Source organism: Magallana gigas, chromosome 8, assembly GCF_963853765.1.
Source record: "Magallana gigas chromosome 8, xbMagGiga1.1, whole genome shotgun sequence".
Classification (NCBI taxonomy): domain Eukaryota; kingdom Metazoa; phylum Mollusca; class Bivalvia; order Ostreida; family Ostreidae; genus Magallana; species Magallana gigas.
The window spans coordinates 19,740,246-19,759,675 of record NC_088860.1 but is presented as its reverse complement, the minus strand read 5'-3'; the positions used below and the strand labels follow the sequence as shown (position 1 = coordinate 19,759,675).

Genomic DNA, 19,430 nt, shown 5'->3' with positions numbered 1-19,430 from the left:
TCCTGCGCTTTTGTTTGTTTTAAGTTTGTGAATACAAACTTCTGATTTCTTTGTTGTAATTTCCTTTTCTAAACTAGTCAGTGTCAATATAATTTACTATTGAAAATAGTTAAGAAGAACAATTTTGCGCAAGATTCCGGAAATGTTCGAAAAACTGTGTAAGCGAGAATTTTGAGGGTGATGTATTTCGTTCGCTAAAGTGTTTGAAAAATTGGTTTGGGTTGTTTTTCTTCAATTGTTGAACCATGTCTCCCTGTTGTCTCCTGTATTGGTGTTTTACTTTCTTTTGAAGACTTTTGTATTTGCGTTTTGATTTCGTAAAATTATCGTAGTTTTTCTTGTCACTGTAACTGTTGTAATTTTCTAAAGCAGTTAAATATCGAGAATATAAGTTTTTAACTTTTTGGTTGAACCATGGTTTGTCCTCGTTAGTTGTAAGGTTTGTAGATGCTTTTTTACCTCTTCTTTTGCAAGTACAGTACTTTCCTAAGACATGGCTATTTTTTTTACTGAAATTATCAACCATTTGACTAGTATCGCTGTCTTCTTCGACACAAGAATATAGGGCGTCCAGACTACATATAAGACCGCGTCTCATTTGAAGTTGTAATTGCTCTTTCTATCTTACTGTAAAAATACTTTGCGCAGTTGACGTTCTCAAATCATTTGCATTCATTGCAGGACAATTATCACTATACGTTCTTAAAAAACTGGTATGATGACCCAGTACATAAAAAACTATAGTTTGAACTATAGTCCGATTTTATTAGTATTTTGTTGCTTATTTACTCATATTTTGATGTTTTAATCATATCATTTATATTTGAAGTCAATTTTTAAAGGTTTTAGCAATACTGAATGCAAATGATTACATATGCTTAATAAATGTAACAAAAGTAATATTTGTAAGAAAAAATTGTTGGTTTTTCAAATAGACTTAAGTGGGTTTAGGCCTCGGCTTATTCCCCCACATTCTTTATATAATGTTGCCAATTTTCAAAATCATAATCCGTGATGGGGGGACAACACCTTTAATTCTTCGATGTAATGATAATTTTCTTAATATACCCTATAATTTGAGCAATGTTGCTCATTTGAAAAAAAAGTTTGTTTTCAGTAAAGATTATAAAATTGGAAAGATAGCAGCGCCTCCCCCCCCATATTATACGTGCCCGATGTGGGAATGAGACTGTATTAAATATCTAACACTGTCCTTAAATCATAAATCATACCCCCCCCCCTACGATACGTGGAAATTTGCATTGAATGTGAAAATAACTATACATTCATGTAAACTATATTTTTTTTTCAATAATGCTACCAAAAAATGCTTTGCATTGGTTCTCATTCTGAGGGAACTTGGTTATAATTACAACACCAATGCAAAAGGACTAGGACGGATGGCAATATGGCTGTATCTATATCAATACACCAAGTTATTCCATTGTCACGGAATATATCCTATTTCATTTTAATAGTCACGCGATATCTACATGAACATGTAAATGTATATAAAGGCAATCAGAAATGTTTTATCCATTGAAAGTAAGAACGCCATCATGGGTTCTTTTGCGAGTATGTTCTTTATTGTTGGCTTGGTCGATTATTTTGTAATAGGGATTGCTTTAGAGCCTCATTCCACTATCAAGGGTATGGATAAGTTTTCTATATTCAAAAATATTCTATTCAAATTTAATCATAAAATTTACAGTTTTTAAGCTATACTTGATCGGATTGTAGAGCAGATTTTTTTCCGCTGTAAACCAATAGTTAATTGCGAATATGTATATTGATGAACGATGCATTATTTTACTCGATCATTTGAGACAATTTTTTTTATAAATAAGATTAACTCAAAACTCAAATTGAATGAAAAAGAAAGATGATTTAATGAATATTTAAAAGAATATTTGTTCAATTTGCCCCTTCCTTTAAAGATTCGCTCATGTCTATTTATAATTATTAGACACTGGCATTTGCCAACAATAATATACATGTAAATAAACATTTGAAAGCATTTCGGTAAATTAAAATAAACCAATGAGTGCATTTCTTTCACTCTATTGAAGTTTGTAAACGACGCCAGTAAATTCATTGCGACTTCAAATACATGTATAATAAAATACTTTAGGAATGAAGCTAAACAGACTGTCTGTTTACACTTCCATTGCAGGTGTGCATTGAATTTTTGTGCAATCTACAAAAATCATTTTTAACTTTAACTATCTAAATTATCAAAAAGTTGTTTTTTTCTGTGATTATAAATTGGTTAAATAAGTTTTTAACTTTCACAAAGAACTACTTTGTTTGATGTATAAGCCCGAAAATTAGACCAAACATCTTGGAAGTGGTTTTTTTTAATAATTTATTCAAAAGATACTTTTAAAGTTATATATAAATACATGTTCTCAAAATTAAAATAATTATTAATGGTATAAATCTGTATAATTATGATTTTCCCTCTTTCAGGCAACGTGGAATCTCTGCTTGAGTTGACCCAATGGACCTGGAAACACATTAACACATCACTCAAAGTGGATTCCCCCGTCACTGTGGATGTGTCCCTAACTTCTCACTACAGACTGACCGGAAAACACCTCAACAAGCTTCTCAGTCAGTACATTATATATCTCTAATTTTATATATCATGAATTTAGTCAATGTCCCCATATAATCCAGCTAGTTAAGACCAGCCGCTTTAAAGGGGTATAGTCACGATTTGAGTCAAAAGTTATTTTTCCGATTTTAATGTTTAAAATGCTTCAGTAAGGCATGTTTAAATAGACAACCAAAATTTGAGATTCATTTGTTGGGTTATAAGCAAATAACAGAACTTATGCTTTTTCCCCTGTAAAATAAGCTTTTCTTTAATGAATGTTGAAGGGAAAATTCCAGTTTTAGACATTAAGATGAATGTGTTAAACGTTAGGAACTGTTTATGAATAAAAACAAAAACAATTCATTTGAAAAAGACTTTTTACTGGTATATTGAACCTATGTAAACAACAACATGGCCCGAGCCTTGTTTACATGACAGAAAACTGTGAGCCCTGTATCTTGCTTATAACTCTACGACTGACTCTCAAATTTTATTTGATTATTAGAAATGTATTGATTTGATTGGAACATATTTTTATTGCACAAAAGTACAATTGGGATTGGACATAAGTTACATAACTTAGACCGCCCTCTCCTAATACAAAGATATAATACAATATATGTGTACACGGCATAAATAAAGGTCAATGGATAAAATGGCGGTTAACATTTGTGCAATTGACATGTATATAATTAACAATGGTGTACAAGCAGTTTTATGATCAGTGAAATCTTTCAGTGATTTTAATATAATCATAAACTAATGTAAATAAATAATTGTTTTCAATGTCACTTAATTATTGCACCGTCACCCCAAAGTAAAACATTAGTATTGACAATTTTTAGATTTACAATGTAAAAAAAAAATCATTTAATAGGATATTTCTAGCATCTTTATATTTATAACATGTGAAAAAATAATGGTAAGTCCTCGAGCTAACCACACGAACAGAGTGGATTGTTAATAATATTATATCAAAATAAATCATTATTCAATGTACAGTTGTGTCAAAGTTTAGTATGAATAATATTCCAATGTCTAACACCATATGTAAAAAAAATAAGGTAAAGTTAAACAAGTAAGTACATTTTCATATAATACAGAAACATGTATTTTTTCTTTTAAATGTGAATGCAGTCACTTTCACAGACATCCGTTGAAAGCGCATTCCAATCTTCAACAACAGTAGGAACAAACGAAGATTTTTATAATTCCAAATGACATTTTGGTATAGAGAAATTTAGGTAATATAGTTAGAAACATGTACAGTATCACGCTTTTTGGGAAAAATAACCATTACATATCTGGGTAAAATGATTTGGTCAATTTAAACATTGTTTAGCCTTGATATTTTCATTCTATTATAATGCGTTTCCCACCCTGTTTCAAAGTACAGAGATTCCCGAGATTCAAAAATAGGTAAACCCGTAACAATTCTTGCTGCAATCAATTGTATTTTTTTTAAATTTGTCAGAATCAGTAATAGAACACCCTTTCCATTCAAGTGTTTATGGGTGGATACGAATTCCAAATCACATCCTTAAATTTTGAACGTAGGGGTTACTTTATTTGGTTTATTATTAAAATAAACAACCTTAGCTTTTGAAGAATGGAAACTTAAAAGCCATCTCTTAGACCAAGCTTATGATTAAGCTAAAAATTCCATATTACGTACATTGATTGCAGCATGTTGAAGGCTATTATCGTCTGCAAAATGTTAACATGTTAGATGTATCTGCAATATCATTTACACAAATAAAAAAATAACAATTGACCAAACACAGAGCCTTGAGGCATTCCAGGAATAATGATTAAGTAGACGACAACACTTCTTGATACATATTTACCTTTTGCTTTTTATTTACAAGGTATAGGTAACTATTCAATAATAAACCTTTATGCCAAACAGGGTCAAATGCTTTTGACAATAAATGCATTCCTAAAGCACTGTAAATAAAAACAGAAAAGCAAAATTTTACCAACATGACGTATAGGCGTATGAACATGACCATTAATCAGATAATTCATGAACGGAATATCAACTTTTGAAAGTACACTGTACGAATAAATTAAAAATACAATACTGAAAAATAAAAATTGAATATAGGACACATGCAGCGACGTTCAAAAACACTTACAATTACGTAGATGATAAATTGTTATTTATACTTACAGGACTAAAAAAGCAAAAAGATTGTGCCTCCATCTTAAAAATGATACCCAACACAAAAGGAAGAAACGGTGTGTACACGATATACCCGGATATGAAGTCCAAGAAGTTGGTGTACTGTGACATGACCACGGACGGCGGAGGGTGGACCGTGAGTATTTACTGATTCCTTTCATTTACTTCAATATGTTTTCATACTTTACACGTTAGATAACTTTCTAAAACTTATTGGTTCTCTAGAATTTATCTAACAGGTCATCGTTGTGGTTAACATAAACCCGTTAATTTTTGTTATTGTCCTCATTCACACTCGAAAAAAAACCCAATATTGGTACAAATGGTTATGTTAATCTACAATCCTCTCTTAATTTTGGACATAAAAACAACCCGTATCAGTATCACAGATTGATAATGCAAATGTTTCACTACTTTAAAAAGTCTTCTAGAGCTTATCTTCTTTTGTGAGAATTATACAATAAATTCCAATTATAAATGTTAGTGTTGTCTTGTAGGTAATTCAAAGACGAATGGATGGTTCTGTAGATTTCTATCGATCTTGGCAAACCTATAAAGACGGATTTGGAAAACCACAAGGAGAATATTGGCTAGGTAAGAGCGTGTAATACGGTGTTTTCAAGTGTTTACTGAGATTCATTTGATAAATTAAACATTCCTTTACATGTTGATGTTAAAAACAAAGAATCCCTAGTAGGCATGGATGAAAAATAATTACAAACAGCAATTCACAGTTAGACGATGATGATTTCATGATAACGGTGTTAGTCACACTTGGACATTGCTGTGCAAGTTAGCAAGATGGCCCATGGAACTCTTACATCTATATTTTCTAGGAAATGAAGATATTCATTTACTCACAGAAAGAACTAGCCAAGAGTTACGCGTGGACTTAGAAAAGTTTTCAGGTGAAAAGGCTTACGCCAAGTATGCCACGTTTACAGTTGGAAGTGAGTCTCAGAAATACAAGTTAACTGTGGGGGGATATAGGGGAACGGCGGGTGAGTATATACAATAGTTATCAGTTTAATCTGAGTTTCAAATTGCGAATTAAAGTTTTAAAAAAATAAATCAAAAATAAAAATATACGAAATATATTCCAGGTGATAATCTCGCATATCTTAATGGTATGAAGTTTTCTACCAGAGACCAACACAATGACAATTCGAAAGAGAACTGTGCCGCGCAATATCAAGGAGGATGGTGGTTTAACAATTGCTACCAAGCTTTTCTCAATGGACCTTATCAAAAATCAGCTAAAGAAACTGCAGTTAGTATAAATTGGTATGCATTGGGAAATAAACACCGTGCTTTAAAGAGAGTATCGATGATGATCAGATCCAAAATTTAAAGTTGTTGTTCACGCAATTAATAAAAGAGTATAACATTCTCGAGTTTTCGTCGTTTTATATTATATAAATAGTGCCTGTTTGTGAGGGTAACAGTTGAAATTGACACCCCGAGGAAACCATTGTCAACCGACGCGAAGCGGAGGTTGACAAGGGTTTTAGAGGAGTGCCAATTTCAATTGTTATACTTTTATGTTAAATACTGAAATCTGATTGGTTAAGGCGCAGTTCATAATCCGTTCTATTACCATCAGCGTTAGCAACGTACTTAGCAACGGGTAACATTATATAAATAGTGCCTGTTTGGGAGGGTAACAGTTGAAATTGACACCCCGAGAAAACCATTGTCAACCGACGCTTCGCGTCGGTTGACAATGGTTTTCTCGGGGTGTCAATTTCAACTGTTATCCTCCCAAACAGGCACTATTTATTTTGTTATACTGAATGTCTTTTTTAAAATTTTCAAGAAAATTTTACTGCTTTTATATAGGAATAAGTTGAATTCTACAGCGAACCGTACGCGCATAATTTTCGCGCATGTAACATTTTTTAATGTTACCCGTTGCCAAGTGCGTTGCTAACGCTGAGGGTAATAGTAAATATTATTAACTGCGTAATAGAACGGATTATCAACTGCGTCTAAACCAATCAGATTTCAGTATTTAACATGAAAGTATAATAAACAATATTGTTGCATATCAAAGTAGTTCTCTCAAGAGATTCATCTTATTATAAATGAAATGTTTTCAGAGGTTATTAAACCCTAGTTGATTAACTAAACAAGTGAGTAAATAAGACACACTAGCTCCATTTATATACCGTACAATTATAAGTTGGATGTTTCTAACAATAACTATCGCTGACCCAGTGTGTTCTTTTTCATTAGACAATATCTGCAACCTAGCAGGTTCAACGCTTGGGTCGCTTAAGAAAAGAAAAGGAAGTTATAGGTCTGAACTGCAGCCATGTAAAACATGATGTCCATGATCGCGGATCTGTCCTTTGGTTTCAAAATATGATAAGTTTATGTGAAATGGATAGGCGCCTGTCTACCATCTAAAGACGAATTCTCTGTAATTACATCAAAGTGGTCGATAGAAATATCCAAGAACAGGAACATAATCTGAAAAATAATATCAAATAACTCAATGAATTATTCTGTAAATATTCATAAATCATAAATTCTACACACAAAAAACAATCTGTGAACTGAAGGTCTACCTACACTACAGTGCTAATAAATTTATATTCAAGACAAGGCTAACTTTGTTATCCTAGCGAACATTGGTTTACTAGAGATGTGCTCATACAAAGCACCAATGACCTCGTCATTAGAATTCTAATATTTATCCACGGACTATCTTTTAGAATATGACTGGTCATAGCTTGAAAATGTGCAATAAAATTATTTTTTACCCCACCCCAAATAAATGTACAATTGAACTTCGATATCTCAAACACTGATATCTTGAATACAATGGATATGTCGAAATGATTGGTAAGATCCGAACACTCACTTTTTAAGTATTTTACCCTCGATATCTCGAATACCTCAAGGTTTTTAAACAGTCTAATCTAGTTCAAAGTAATGAAGCTTTACAATATAATGCCTGAGAAAATCAGAATTTACCTCTGATCTCAAACACACAATTCCTACAGCATACGGTGAGAAAAATGACCCATAGCTTTCAATTAGAAGTTCTATTCCAATCTTCCCAGCACATGCAAGCTAATCTCGATCTATGCATGTTTTCATTGGGGTTTTTTTTGTCAGAAGGGTCTTCTCTATTCACCTTCATGTAAAATTCATTGCGTTATTTAAACTTATCAAATAATAAATGACCATATTTTATGTTAAAAAAAAAATGTTCCCATGATGGGTTTTCTGGAGTTTTTTGTTTTGTTTTTCATTTCTTGGACCTCTGACGTGCGGTTCATTGCTGTGTGTCTGCAGATTCTGGTAAAAAAACCCCACACCGATGGAACTATATCCGAAACTAAAGATATCACATAATAGGCTGTGCGTTTGACAGTTCTGGGTGTCCTTTATATAAATATCAAAATGATACCCAATAAGAATCACTAAATTTCTTTGTTGTTCTTTGAGAACCATTTCAGTAACTGGCTTTCTAAAAGTAAGGCGAAGGACGAAAATTGGATTTAGGCCAATATTGCATTAAAACAACACAGTATTCAATATTTTTAAATATACATCCAGAGATACCAAAGGTAATAAAATTTGCAAATAATTGATTAAAGTAAGCACAGATAATATAAATGTAATACAATTTATGAAATATTATTTAATAAAAGTTAGAATAGAGTTGACATTATTTATTTCTAAACAAAATGAATTTTCAGATGTTGTAGTATTTATTGAGTCATCTCCCTACAGTAGACAAACGACTGTTTATTAATCTTAGATAGCTAAAATGGCTTTCATTAGTAGGAACAGAGTATTTAACACAAAAGAAAGAGAAATGATGGGTACTATTGGGTCTTTTTTTCCTCTTGATCACATAGGGCTATTAATAATTTTACACCTGAATAAGTCTTTATTCAAAATCAGTGAATTTCTAATCTATGATTATATTCTAATATTGTTCGTCATTGAAAAAGATGGACGCCACGAGATATTCTGAGTATGCACGCCACAACTTTTTTGGAAGGGGGGAATGGTCACGATTCAAGCAAAATGTTTTCTATTTTTGGTCAGTTTAAATGTTTAGAGTGCTTTTTTAGTGTATTTCATATGCTCATCCAAAATTTGAATGCAAGTTGTCAAGTTACAAGCGAGAAAAAATCTCGCATTTCTTTGTTATACATGTTATCATTGAAGTGTCAATGGTCAATCAGAGGTTCCTTGGGGTATGTTAGGTACATTTAGCTTGTAAAATGTATTACTTGGACGGGTCATTTTAAACAAGATACATGTACTTAACAAGGGACAAAAACCGCAATGGTTAAAAGGCGATAACAAACTTAAGGACGTTCATCTTTTAAGTTAAAAAAAAACTAAATATACATTGTCACGACAGCCGTCGTGACTGTTCAGTCAAACACAACAGGATTGATTTATATTTTACAATTTTTATATAAAATAAAACCAAACAAATACAGCAAAACTCGTTTATAGCGAATTTCAAGGGCCCATAGAAAAAACTTCGTTATAGCCGTAATTCGCTATACGTTTATAACGAATTCGTAAAAAATATTATAGCGAATTCGTTATAAAATAATTAAGGGTTTTTCCGGCCAACAGTTTTCTAAACTATCGTAAGTTATAAAATTAGTATTACCGTCATTTACAAAAATGTCAATATAACCATTTCATTTCAATTTTTAAAAAAATTCCATATACCATTTGAATTTGAGTATTTTATATATGCATCTTAAAATTGCATGTTTCTTCAATGAAATTTGAAATGGAAAAAATTCGTTATAAAAATGATAAAATACGTTAAAATTTTGCCAGCGGGGGTCTTAAAATTACTTCGTTATAGCCGTAAATTCGTTATAGCTGTGTTCGTTGTATACATCAATTTTCTATAGGTTTATATAAGAAATTTGCCGGGACATGAATAATAATTCGTTATAGCCGTAAATTCGCTTTATCCGTGTTCGTTATATTCGAGTTTTGCTGTATACATATTATAAACAATAAGATATTTAAGTTTTGATGTCCATAGTCTTCGTCACAGGCATGTAGAAGAGGAGTGGGTAGATATGGCATGGCGTGAGTCAGTGGCGGACAGGTATTACCACGGCGATGGACTGCCAGAAACTGGATAGGGACCTTATTAAATTAAACAAACATATTTTGAGTTACATGATTAATATACCTTACATAAACATAGGCTAAGTCGCACGGACTTGAATATAACATTATGGCAACAACAGCACGCCATACAATAGCACGAAACCACAGCGAATACGATCACTGCATAACGTTAAGAGTATCACACTACTTAACACAGAAAAACCACGTCAAAACGATATACAAATACTCCGTACTACACGGACAATATACAAGTACACCGAACTACACGGCAAAATACAAGTATATCATGCATTTATATCTCAATATAAAGCACACACACTCGACACGTGACCACACAGGAACACGCGCGAGCAAGCACCTATGTTTAACAGTTCTACCTCGTAAAACCGGTATATCAAAAGTAACAAAAAATACTTAATATAAACTCCACAGGAATGTAAAAAGACTGAGTCGTAGTTCAATTACAAAAGTATAAAATAGTTTAACTTACCCCTAATAGGAGAAAGAGTTACTCAAAACCTTAGCTGCTCATACCTGTCATGGGGAAAACGTGGCCACTGTCTGCCAGGTCTGCAATGCGGCAGTTTAAATAAAGTAATCAAACAATAGAAAAGAACTGACAAATACGTACTATAGCTGACACCGTGTCCAGAGAGGTACACTACGGGTAAAAAAAAAATAGTTACACAGGAACGTTAAAGAGGGTCCCTACAGGATACTTATATGTAAAGAAAACAAATATAATACCGGTAGATACTGATTTGTGACATACATGTACATGTATAAATAGCTTCCAAACTTTAAGTCGGAAACAAATACTATTAACATAATATTTAGAGAGGCCCCCTATTTCTCTTTCTCTTTTCTCTCTGAATCTAATTAGTTATCAATTCTTATATACAAAATTAAACCCTTTATATGCTATCATAAATGAGTGTGGCATTTGTAATATTAAACCCAAGAGCTTTAATTATTGATTTCATTTCAAAAAAATTCTATCGACTTGATTAAGATTTTGAACAAAGTTGAATTAATTAAAGCATCTGATTCAATAGTTAAATAATCTGAATAAATAAAATAATCAATAAATAAATAGCTTGTATAAGTATATTTGAATTTGTAACATTGCAGTATAAAAATAATAAATAAAAAAACTAGTCGGGAACATAAAAGTAAAATCAAAATTATCTTTATTATTAATATATTTTTATGATATTCATGAGCGATATCTTCATTTTTAATGTTTAGTTAGTCTTTAGCATGTAAAAGCGACACTCATGGACAAAATGGCGGGAACCGCAACATCAGGAATATCTTTCAAGCTTCTTAATCATATTCAGTAATGTGATACATAATATTTCCATTTCAATATCCATGGTAAGTTTCATTTCATGCAGCTGATTATTCGGGGAAGACAACACATGCAAGGAGCTTGTGTATAACAGGGTTTGTCAACATCCGTAATTACACGCTATAGAGCCTACATATTTCCTTTTTTCTCACGAAACACATATCATATTTCATTTTAATTATCTACAAATATACATATATATATTGAAAACTTTCCCCTTGATTGGAAACGTAGTGAACACAATGGTTCGGTGTAGATTTTACAGTTTGCTCTTTTTATGCATTTATTTTGTTGTCGTTATGTCTATGAAACCTCACCCCAAAGTCAAAGGTAAGCATCATAATAAATCACTTGTAGAAAATGTTATTTAAATATTGAAAGAAAAATAAAAAAAAATTCGAACATTACATGTTTGTATTGCTGACATGAACAAGTTTTAAGAATATAAATGGGTTAATCAATCGTCAAGACAAATTTTGCCTAACACTCTGGGAGATCTGATAGCTCTAAATATTTCCGTGGACAAATAGTACTCCAGTAATAAATCCATTACATTTTTGGTATTGTCAACGACCAAAGAAATTGTAATTGTATGTATAACAAAATTAAAAAAAACACGATAACGTGTTAGCTGCTTTCATGTCGTCAAGTTTTGCAACTCTTCGACCACAAACTTGCAACTCTTCGACCACCGAAGATTTGTTAAACCAACAAAGGCGTAAGGGTAAATATTCTGTGAACCTGTTCATACAAAAGAGTTTATTCTGTATAAACGCATAAAACAATAACTATTTGTTGATGCTGACTGAAAAAATAACACGATAATAAATTCCGGATTTTTTATATTAGTATTTGAATCTAACAACTGATTTACTTTCCCCTTTTTCAGGCAATGTAGAGTCTCTCCTTAAATTGACTCCATGGAACTGGAAACACTTGAACTCGTCCTTCAAAGTGGATACCCCCATCACTGTGGATGTGTCTCTCACCTCTCACTACAGACTGACCGGGAAACACCTCAACAAGTATCTCAGTCAGTACATATTTATCTTCATAAATACAACTTTCATAAATTACTCAGTGTAAATTCAGAAGCACATGTTCTCAAAATATCCTACTTATAATATATTTTTTTCAAAAACTTCTTTCACCTTAGTTCATTTGGCACATTCTTTCCTAAATTTCTCTGTAAAGTTAAAGAGCTACAAAAGCAAAGAGATTGTGCATCCATTCTAAAAGCAATACCCAACACAAAAGGAAGAGACGGTGTGTACACGATATACCCGGATATGAAGACCAAGAAGTTGGTGTACTGTGACATGACCACGGACGGCGGAGGGTGGACAGTGAGTCTTTACTGGTTTCTTTCATTTACTTCAATATTTCTGCGATGTTTCCATACCTGACACATTAAATAACTTTCTAAAACTTACTGGTTCTCTGAAATTACTCCAACAGACCATCGTTGTGGTCTCAATGGTCGTGCCCATTTTAAGACATATTGACCTCCTTTAGAAGAAGCGCTCTATATAAAGATATAGGAAAATACCAAAATTGAAAAGTAAAAATATATGGAATTTTTCTACACTTAATAATTGTTAATAGCTTCGCAAATCATATCTTAAAACTTTAAGCAGATCTAATGGTTAATTTGTTGACCATTCAGCCTCCTTAAGGTCGTTTATTTTTGTTATCATCTTCATTCACACTTGAACAACCAACAAAACATCGGTACATATCGTTTTTTGGTTATTTTATGTCATGCTGCTTTCACATTGGGTATTTGCTATTTTGATACATCAAACATTGATAATGCATTAAACCACTTTTAAAAGTCTTCCAGAGTTTATCTTCTGATGAGAGAATTGTACTATAATATTCCAATGTACAATTTTATTTATTAGTATCGTGTGTTGTCTTGCAGGTAATTCAAAGACGTATGGATGGGTCTGTAAATTTTTATCGATCTTGGCAGACATACAAGGACGGATTTGGAAAACCACAAGGAGAATATTGGCTAGGTGAGAACATGCAATAAAATGTTTTAAAGTGATTATTGAGATTCTTCTTATAATCTTAATTTTTGATTTTGAAAACAAAAGAATCTCTAGTCGAAAGAGCACTTGTATTTGCACAAGGTGGTAAGTCTAGCGAAACTGTCAAAGGGATCAAATTCCCCGCCCCTTTTGTGTTAGTAAGTTAAAACAACTGGTTCATAATATAAAACAGCTTTTGTGTATACAATTACTTTAAAATATACTACATTCAGATAACATTTTGTCATGGCTGAATAGTAGCTACAAACAGCAATCTGTTATGAACCATGTTGATTCCATGAAAGCATTTTAGTCACACTTTTTCTAGGAAATGAAGATATTCACATGCTCACATCAAAAACTAAGCAAGAGTTACGAGTTGACCTACAAAAGTTTTCGGGTGAAAAGGCTTACGCCAAATATTCCAGGTTTACTGTGGGAAGTGAGTCTGAAAAATACAAGTTATCTGTCGGGGGATACAGCGGAACGGCGGGTAAGCATATACAATAGTTATCAGTTTAATCTGAGTTTCATATTGCAAATTTTAGTTCAAAAATGCAAACTATATATCAAAATTTAAATATAAGAAATATATTCCAGGTGATAGTCTCGCATATCAAAACAGTATGAAGTTTTCTACAAGAGACCAAGACAATGACTTATGGAATAAACACTGTAGCGTGGAACATCAAGGAGGATGGTGGTTTAAGGCATGCATCCATGCTGATCTTAATGGACCTTATCTGAAATCGGCTAAAATCACTGCAATTAGTATGAATTGGTACAAATTCGGAAATGAACACCGTGCTTTAAAGAGAGCATCAATGATGATAAGATCCAAAATTTAAAGTTGTTGTGAATGCTATTTATTAAATTAAAAGCTACATTCTTAAATTTTTGTGTTTTTAAATACAATATAAATGCATACCAAAGTAGTTCTTAATTTATGTAAGCTGTATGTTTCTATCAATGACATTCCACTGGTTTGCTTCTCCTTCATTAGACAATCACTGCAACCTTTCAGATTCAAGATCCACTTAAAAGGGAAAAGGAAGTTATACGTCTGAATTGCAGCCATGTAAAACATGATGTCTATGATCTCGGATCTGTCCTTTGATGTCAGATATAATAAGTTTAAGTGTAATGCATAGACGCCTGTTAACTATCCAAGATAGGTTCTTTGTGATGACATCAAAATGGTCAATAGAAATATCCAAGAGGAGGAACATAATCTGCAAAGTAATATTAAATAACTCAGTATATAAATCTGTGATATTTATAAATCATAAATTCTACAGACAAAACATGCTGCTGACTGAAGGTCAACCTACACAACAGTGCTAATACATTTACTTTTAAGTCAAGGCTAACTTAGTTTCCTAGCCAATATCTATATACTAGATATGCTCAAATGAAGCATCAACGACCTTGTCATAAGAATTAATTCTATTTTTTTTCATAGATTATCTTTAGGAATATGACCAGTCATGGCACGTAAATGTGCAATAAGGGTTTTTTTTTTACCCCACCCCTACCCCCAAATAAATATACAGTTCAACTTCGATATCTCGAACACTGATATCTTGAATACAATGGATATGTCAAAGTGATTCCTAACCACTCACAAGTATTTTACCTTCAAAATCTTAAATACCTCAAAGTTTTTAAACAGTCCTATCTAGTTCAAGATACTGAAGTTTTACTAAAAAATGCCTGATAAAACTACTCAATACATGTACCTCTGATCTCAAACATGCCATTCCTACAGCATAAGGTGAGAAAAAAGACCCATAACTTTCAATTTGAAGTTCTGTTCCAATCTTCCCAAGTAAATTCGAGCTGATAATGTTCTCTATCCATGTTTTCACTGGTCTTCTTTTGTGAGTATGGTCATCTCTCTTCACCTTCATGTAAAATTTATTGCATTAATCAATCCCATCAAATATGAAATGATATTTTATGTAAATAATGTACTTCCATGATGCAATTTTTTCATTTCCTGGATTTCTGAATTGCATTGGTGGATACCCAGTTTTTATATAAGAAAAGGGCATAAACTTTTTAAACTATTTATCTGTTGGGACCAAGAGCCCAAGAACTGCACAAAACAGCACACTAAACTACATTGCAATCGTTCATGTATGCCTGTAATAGTTAAAAATTTCATTACATCACGGCCTTATGTGTCAAAAATATAAAACTAAAACCATGTTTCTTGAACTTAAGTACAGTCAAACCTATCATCTAAAATTTGATATGGCACAAATGAACAATTGAGGTATTTGATTACAAGAATTAAGATGTCGATTGATTGGGACTTCAAACTAATATCAATATATGGATTGTATGCATCATTTATATGTTATGCTTCCTTCTGAATTTGGTGCATTTGGAGAGTAATAATTTCAACAGTATCCTTAATCATTTTGACCTAATCTTTTTTAATTTTAATAAGCAAAATTTCCTATAATAAATGATCTAATCCGTGGAGTGGGATTGTCGGGATGGGGGATGGGGGTAAGGCAAGGGAAATTCAAATTTATATATTAAAAATACACAGAAATGTAAATAATATTGCCAATTTTCAAAATCATAATCTATGATTGGGGGCATATTACCTATAATGCACAATTCTTCGATTTAACGATAATTTTGGTAATATACCATATACTTTGTTAGCACGTTCACAAAAAGTGGTGGGGGAAGTCTTCAAAAATCAAATTTCTTTTGGTATTTTAGAAAATGTTTATTTTCAGTAAAGATAATAAAATAGGAGAGACGGCACCGTCCCGTTCCCCAAATGCTACGTGCCTGATGTTGGAATGAATGAGACTGTATTAAATACTTAAACCTGTCCTTAAATCATAAAACATCCCCCCAATGATACGCTCCTGATGTGGGAAGTTGCATTGAATGGGAAAATAGCTGTTTACATACATGTACATGCATGCATAATTATTATTCTATAATGCTTCCAAAAAATGATACTTGTATATGCATGTATGCATTGCATTGATTCTCATTCTGAGGGAACTTTATTATAATGACAACAACGCAAAAGGACTAGGACGAATGGCAACATGGCGGTCTCTGTATCAAAACACCAAATTGACCCAGACCGATCTATTCTATTGTCACGGAATAAACATATCCTATTTCATTTTAATAGTCAGGCGATATCTACATGTAAATGTACATGCATATAAAAGCAATCAGAAATGTTTCATCCATTGAAAGTAACAACGCCATCATGGGTTCATTTCGGAGCATGTTGTTTATTTTTGGCTTGGTCAATTTTGTAATAGGGATTGCTGTTGAGCCTCATTCCATTATCAAGGGTATGAATGAGTTTTCTATAAATCAAAATATCCTCATTTAAATTCAATCTGAAAATTTACAGTTTGATGAAAGTTATACTTAGTCGGTTTGTAGAGCAGATTTTGTCCGCTGTAAAGCAATGGTTAATTGCGAATAGGTATATTGATGAACAATGCGTTATTTTGTCAATCGTTTAAGGCAATTTTTTCTATAAAAGAGAAAGAAAAACTAAATTTGAATAATATACATGTAAATAAACTTTTGAAAGCATTCTGGTCAATCAAAATAAACTAGTGAGTGTGTTTCTTTAACCTTATTTAATTTTTAAACGACACCGGTAAATAAACTGTGATTTCAACTAAAATAATTTACGAATGATCTTAAACAGAGTCTGTCTGGTTAAACGTACAATGCATATGCACTTTGGAATTTTGTGTAACTCTACAATAATCATTTTTACCTCTTTAAATTTTTAAAAAGATGTCGTTTTCCTGTGATTATAATTTGGTTAAAGTTTTCAACTTTAACAAAGAAATTGATTGAGTTACAAGCCGAAAATTAGACCAAACAGCTTGAAGTATTGTTTTTCAATAACATATTCAATTTTTTTAAAATGTTTATTCGATGTTTCCATACCTTACACATCAGTTTAATTCTCTAAAACTTACTGGTCCAACAGGACATTGTTGTGGTCAACTTAAGAGCGCTCTATAGTCGTGGCCATTTTAAGACTATATTTATATCCTTTATAAGAAGATCTCTATATAAAGATACAGGAAAGTACAAAAATTGAAAATATATGGAATTTTTCTGTACCAAATAATTGTAAATAGCTTAACAAATCATGACTTAAAATTTTATGTAAATCTGATGGTTAAACCATCCAGCCTCTTAAGGCCGTTAATTTTTGCTATCATCCTCATTCACACTTGAACAACCAACTAACACCGGTAAAAATCGTTTATTGGTTATTTTGAACTATGCTTCTTTCATTTTGGACATTTGCTATTTTGATACAACACGATATCATTATCAGTATCTTACTTTGATAATGCATTAAATCACTTTCAAAAGTCTCCCAGAGCTTATATCTTCTTATGTTAGAATTGTACTATAATTTTCCAATGTACAATTTTTTTCATAAATATCGTGTTGTCTTGCAGGTAATTCAAAGACGAACGGATGGGTCTGTAGATTTTTATCGATCTTGGCAGACCTACAAAACCGGGTTTGGTGAACCAGAAGGAGAATATTGGCTAGGTAAGAACGTGTTATAAAATGTTTTGTGTGGTAATTTAGATTTTATCTTTTAAATTGACCTTGATTAAAAAAAAAATCCCTAGTTGAAAGCGTAAGAGCACTTGCATTTGTAAAAGTATTAAGTCTAGCAAAAATGTCATAGGGATTAAATACCTCCTACCCCTTTCGTGATGGTAAAGTAAACAACTAGTTTATAATATAAAACAGCTTTGTGTACATAAACACCATATTCTTATTACTTTCAATCGTAGCTGATTTGTAGCTACAAACAGCAATCCGTTATGAACCATCAATGTTGATTCCATGAAAACTTTTTGGTCAATTCTGGACATTGTTGTGCAGATGAGCGAGATGACCCATGAAACCCCTTTATATTTTCTAGGAAATAAAGATATTCACTTGCTCACAACAAAAACTAGTCAAGAGTTACGTGTGGACTTACAAAAGTTTTCAGGTGAGAAGGCCTACGCCAAATATTCCAGGTTTACTGTTGGAAGTGAGTCTCAAAAATACAAGTTAACCGTCGGAGGATACAGCGGAACGGCGGGTAAGTATACAATACTTATCAGTTTAATCTGAGTTTCATATTGCAAATTTTAGTTCAAAAATGCAAACTATATATCAAAATTTAAATCTAAGAAATATATTCCAGGTGATAGCCTCGCATATAGTAATGATGTAATATAGTATGGAGTGAACACTGTAGCGTGGAATATCAAGGAGGATGGTGGTTTAGGAGATGCCACAAAGCTTATCTCAATGGACCTTATCAAAAATCGGCTAAAATCACATGGGCTAGTATCTTGTGGTACAAATTTGGAAATGAAAACCGTGCATTAAAGAGAGCATCAATGATGATAAGACCCAAAATTTAAAATTGTTTTGAATGGCATTTATTTAATTAAAAATTGCATGCTTGAATTTTTGTCGTTTTATATACAATGTTATTGCATACCAAAGTAGTTCTCTCTAGAAATTCTTTATCTTGTTATTGATGAAATGTTTTCAGTGACTAATACATCCTTATTGATAATATCAAAAAGCGTGAAAAGTAGTTTCATGTTTCTAACAATAACATGTCAATGGTTTGTTCTCCTTTATTAGACAACCACTGCAATCTAGCAGGTTCAAAGAATGACTCACTTAGAATGATAAAAGGAAGTTGTAGATCTGAATTGCAGCCATGTGAATCATGATGTTCATGATTTCTGTTCTGTCATTTGATTTCAGAAGATCCTAAGTTTGGTATAATGAATAAATGCCTGTTTACAATCTAAACATGAGTTCTCGGTATTGGAGTCAAAATGGTCAATAAAAATATCCAAAGCAGGAACATGACCTGAAAAATAGTATCACCCAATAAAATAATCTCTAAATATTCATAAATTCTACACACAAAACATTAATATGTGAAACGAAGGTTTACCTAAACTACATTGCTAAAAAAAATGTACTCAAAACAGGGGCAATTTTGTTAATCATAAATAACCCTTATTAACTAGGTATTTGTTCGTATACAGCATCAAGCATCTTATCATAAGAAAACTCTAT

At 32.2% G+C, this 19,430-nt stretch overlaps 2 protein-coding genes across 3 annotated transcripts; both read left to right on the top strand.

The window, feature by feature from the left end:
* Positions 1-1,544: 1,544 nt before the first annotated feature.
* On the top strand, positions 1,545-19,022 carry LOC105342748 (ryncolin-1-like). Its single transcript, XM_066067843.1, has 6 exons — positions 1,545-1,650; positions 2,470-2,613; positions 4,775-4,920; positions 17,783-17,879; positions 18,262-18,426; positions 18,532-19,022. The coding sequence occupies exons 1-6, from the start codon at positions 1,560-1,562 to the stop codon at positions 18,564-18,566; spliced, it is 678 nt and encodes a 225-aa protein (XP_065923915.1). The 5' UTR covers positions 1,545-1,559; the 3' UTR covers positions 18,567-19,022.
* LOC117689849 (microfibril-associated glycoprotein 4-like) lies at positions 11,471-14,195 on the top strand. 2 transcript variants are annotated; one of them, XM_066067840.1, is made up of 6 exons: positions 11,471-11,595; positions 12,155-12,298; positions 12,466-12,611; positions 13,190-13,286; positions 13,630-13,794; positions 13,902-14,195. In XM_066067840.1, exons 1-6 carry the CDS (start codon positions 11,508-11,510, stop codon positions 14,147-14,149), a joined length of 888 nt encoding a protein of 295 aa, XP_065923912.1. In that variant the 5' UTR covers positions 11,471-11,507; the 3' UTR covers positions 14,150-14,195. The 2 variants fall into 2 exon arrangements, with proteins under 2 accessions (XP_065923912.1, XP_065923911.1); XM_066067839.1 differs by having other exon boundaries at positions 12,460-12,611.
* Positions 19,023-19,430: the final 408 nt, after the last annotated feature.

What these genes read in the sequence shown, in the direction of transcription:
- LOC117689849 (XM_066067839.1), top strand. Translation starts at nt 11,508, where the DNA reads ATGGTTCGGTGTAGATTTTACAGTTTGCTCTTTTTATGCATTTATTTT. An exon ending in ACACCTCAACAAGTATCTCA is followed by an intron (nt 12,299 to 12,459) that starts GTCAGTACATAT and finishes TTCTCTGTAAAG; the next exon opens with TTAAAGAGCTACAAAAGCAA. An exon ending in GGGATACAGCGGAACGGCGG is followed by an intron (nt 13,795 to 13,901) that starts GTAAGCATATAC and finishes AATATATTCCAG; the next exon opens with GTGATAGTCTCGCATATCAA.
- LOC105342748 (XM_066067843.1), top strand. Translation starts at nt 1,560, where the DNA reads ATGGGTTCTTTTGCGAGTATGTTCTTTATTGTTGGCTTGGTCGATTAT. An exon ending in CGGACGGCGGAGGGTGGACC is followed by an intron (nt 4,921 to 17,782) that starts GTGAGTATTTAC and finishes GTTGTCTTGCAG; the next exon opens with GTAATTCAAAGACGAACGGA. An exon ending in AGGATACAGCGGAACGGCGG is followed by an intron (nt 18,427 to 18,531) that starts GTAAGTATACAA and finishes AATATATTCCAG; the next exon opens with GTGATAGCCTCGCATATAGT.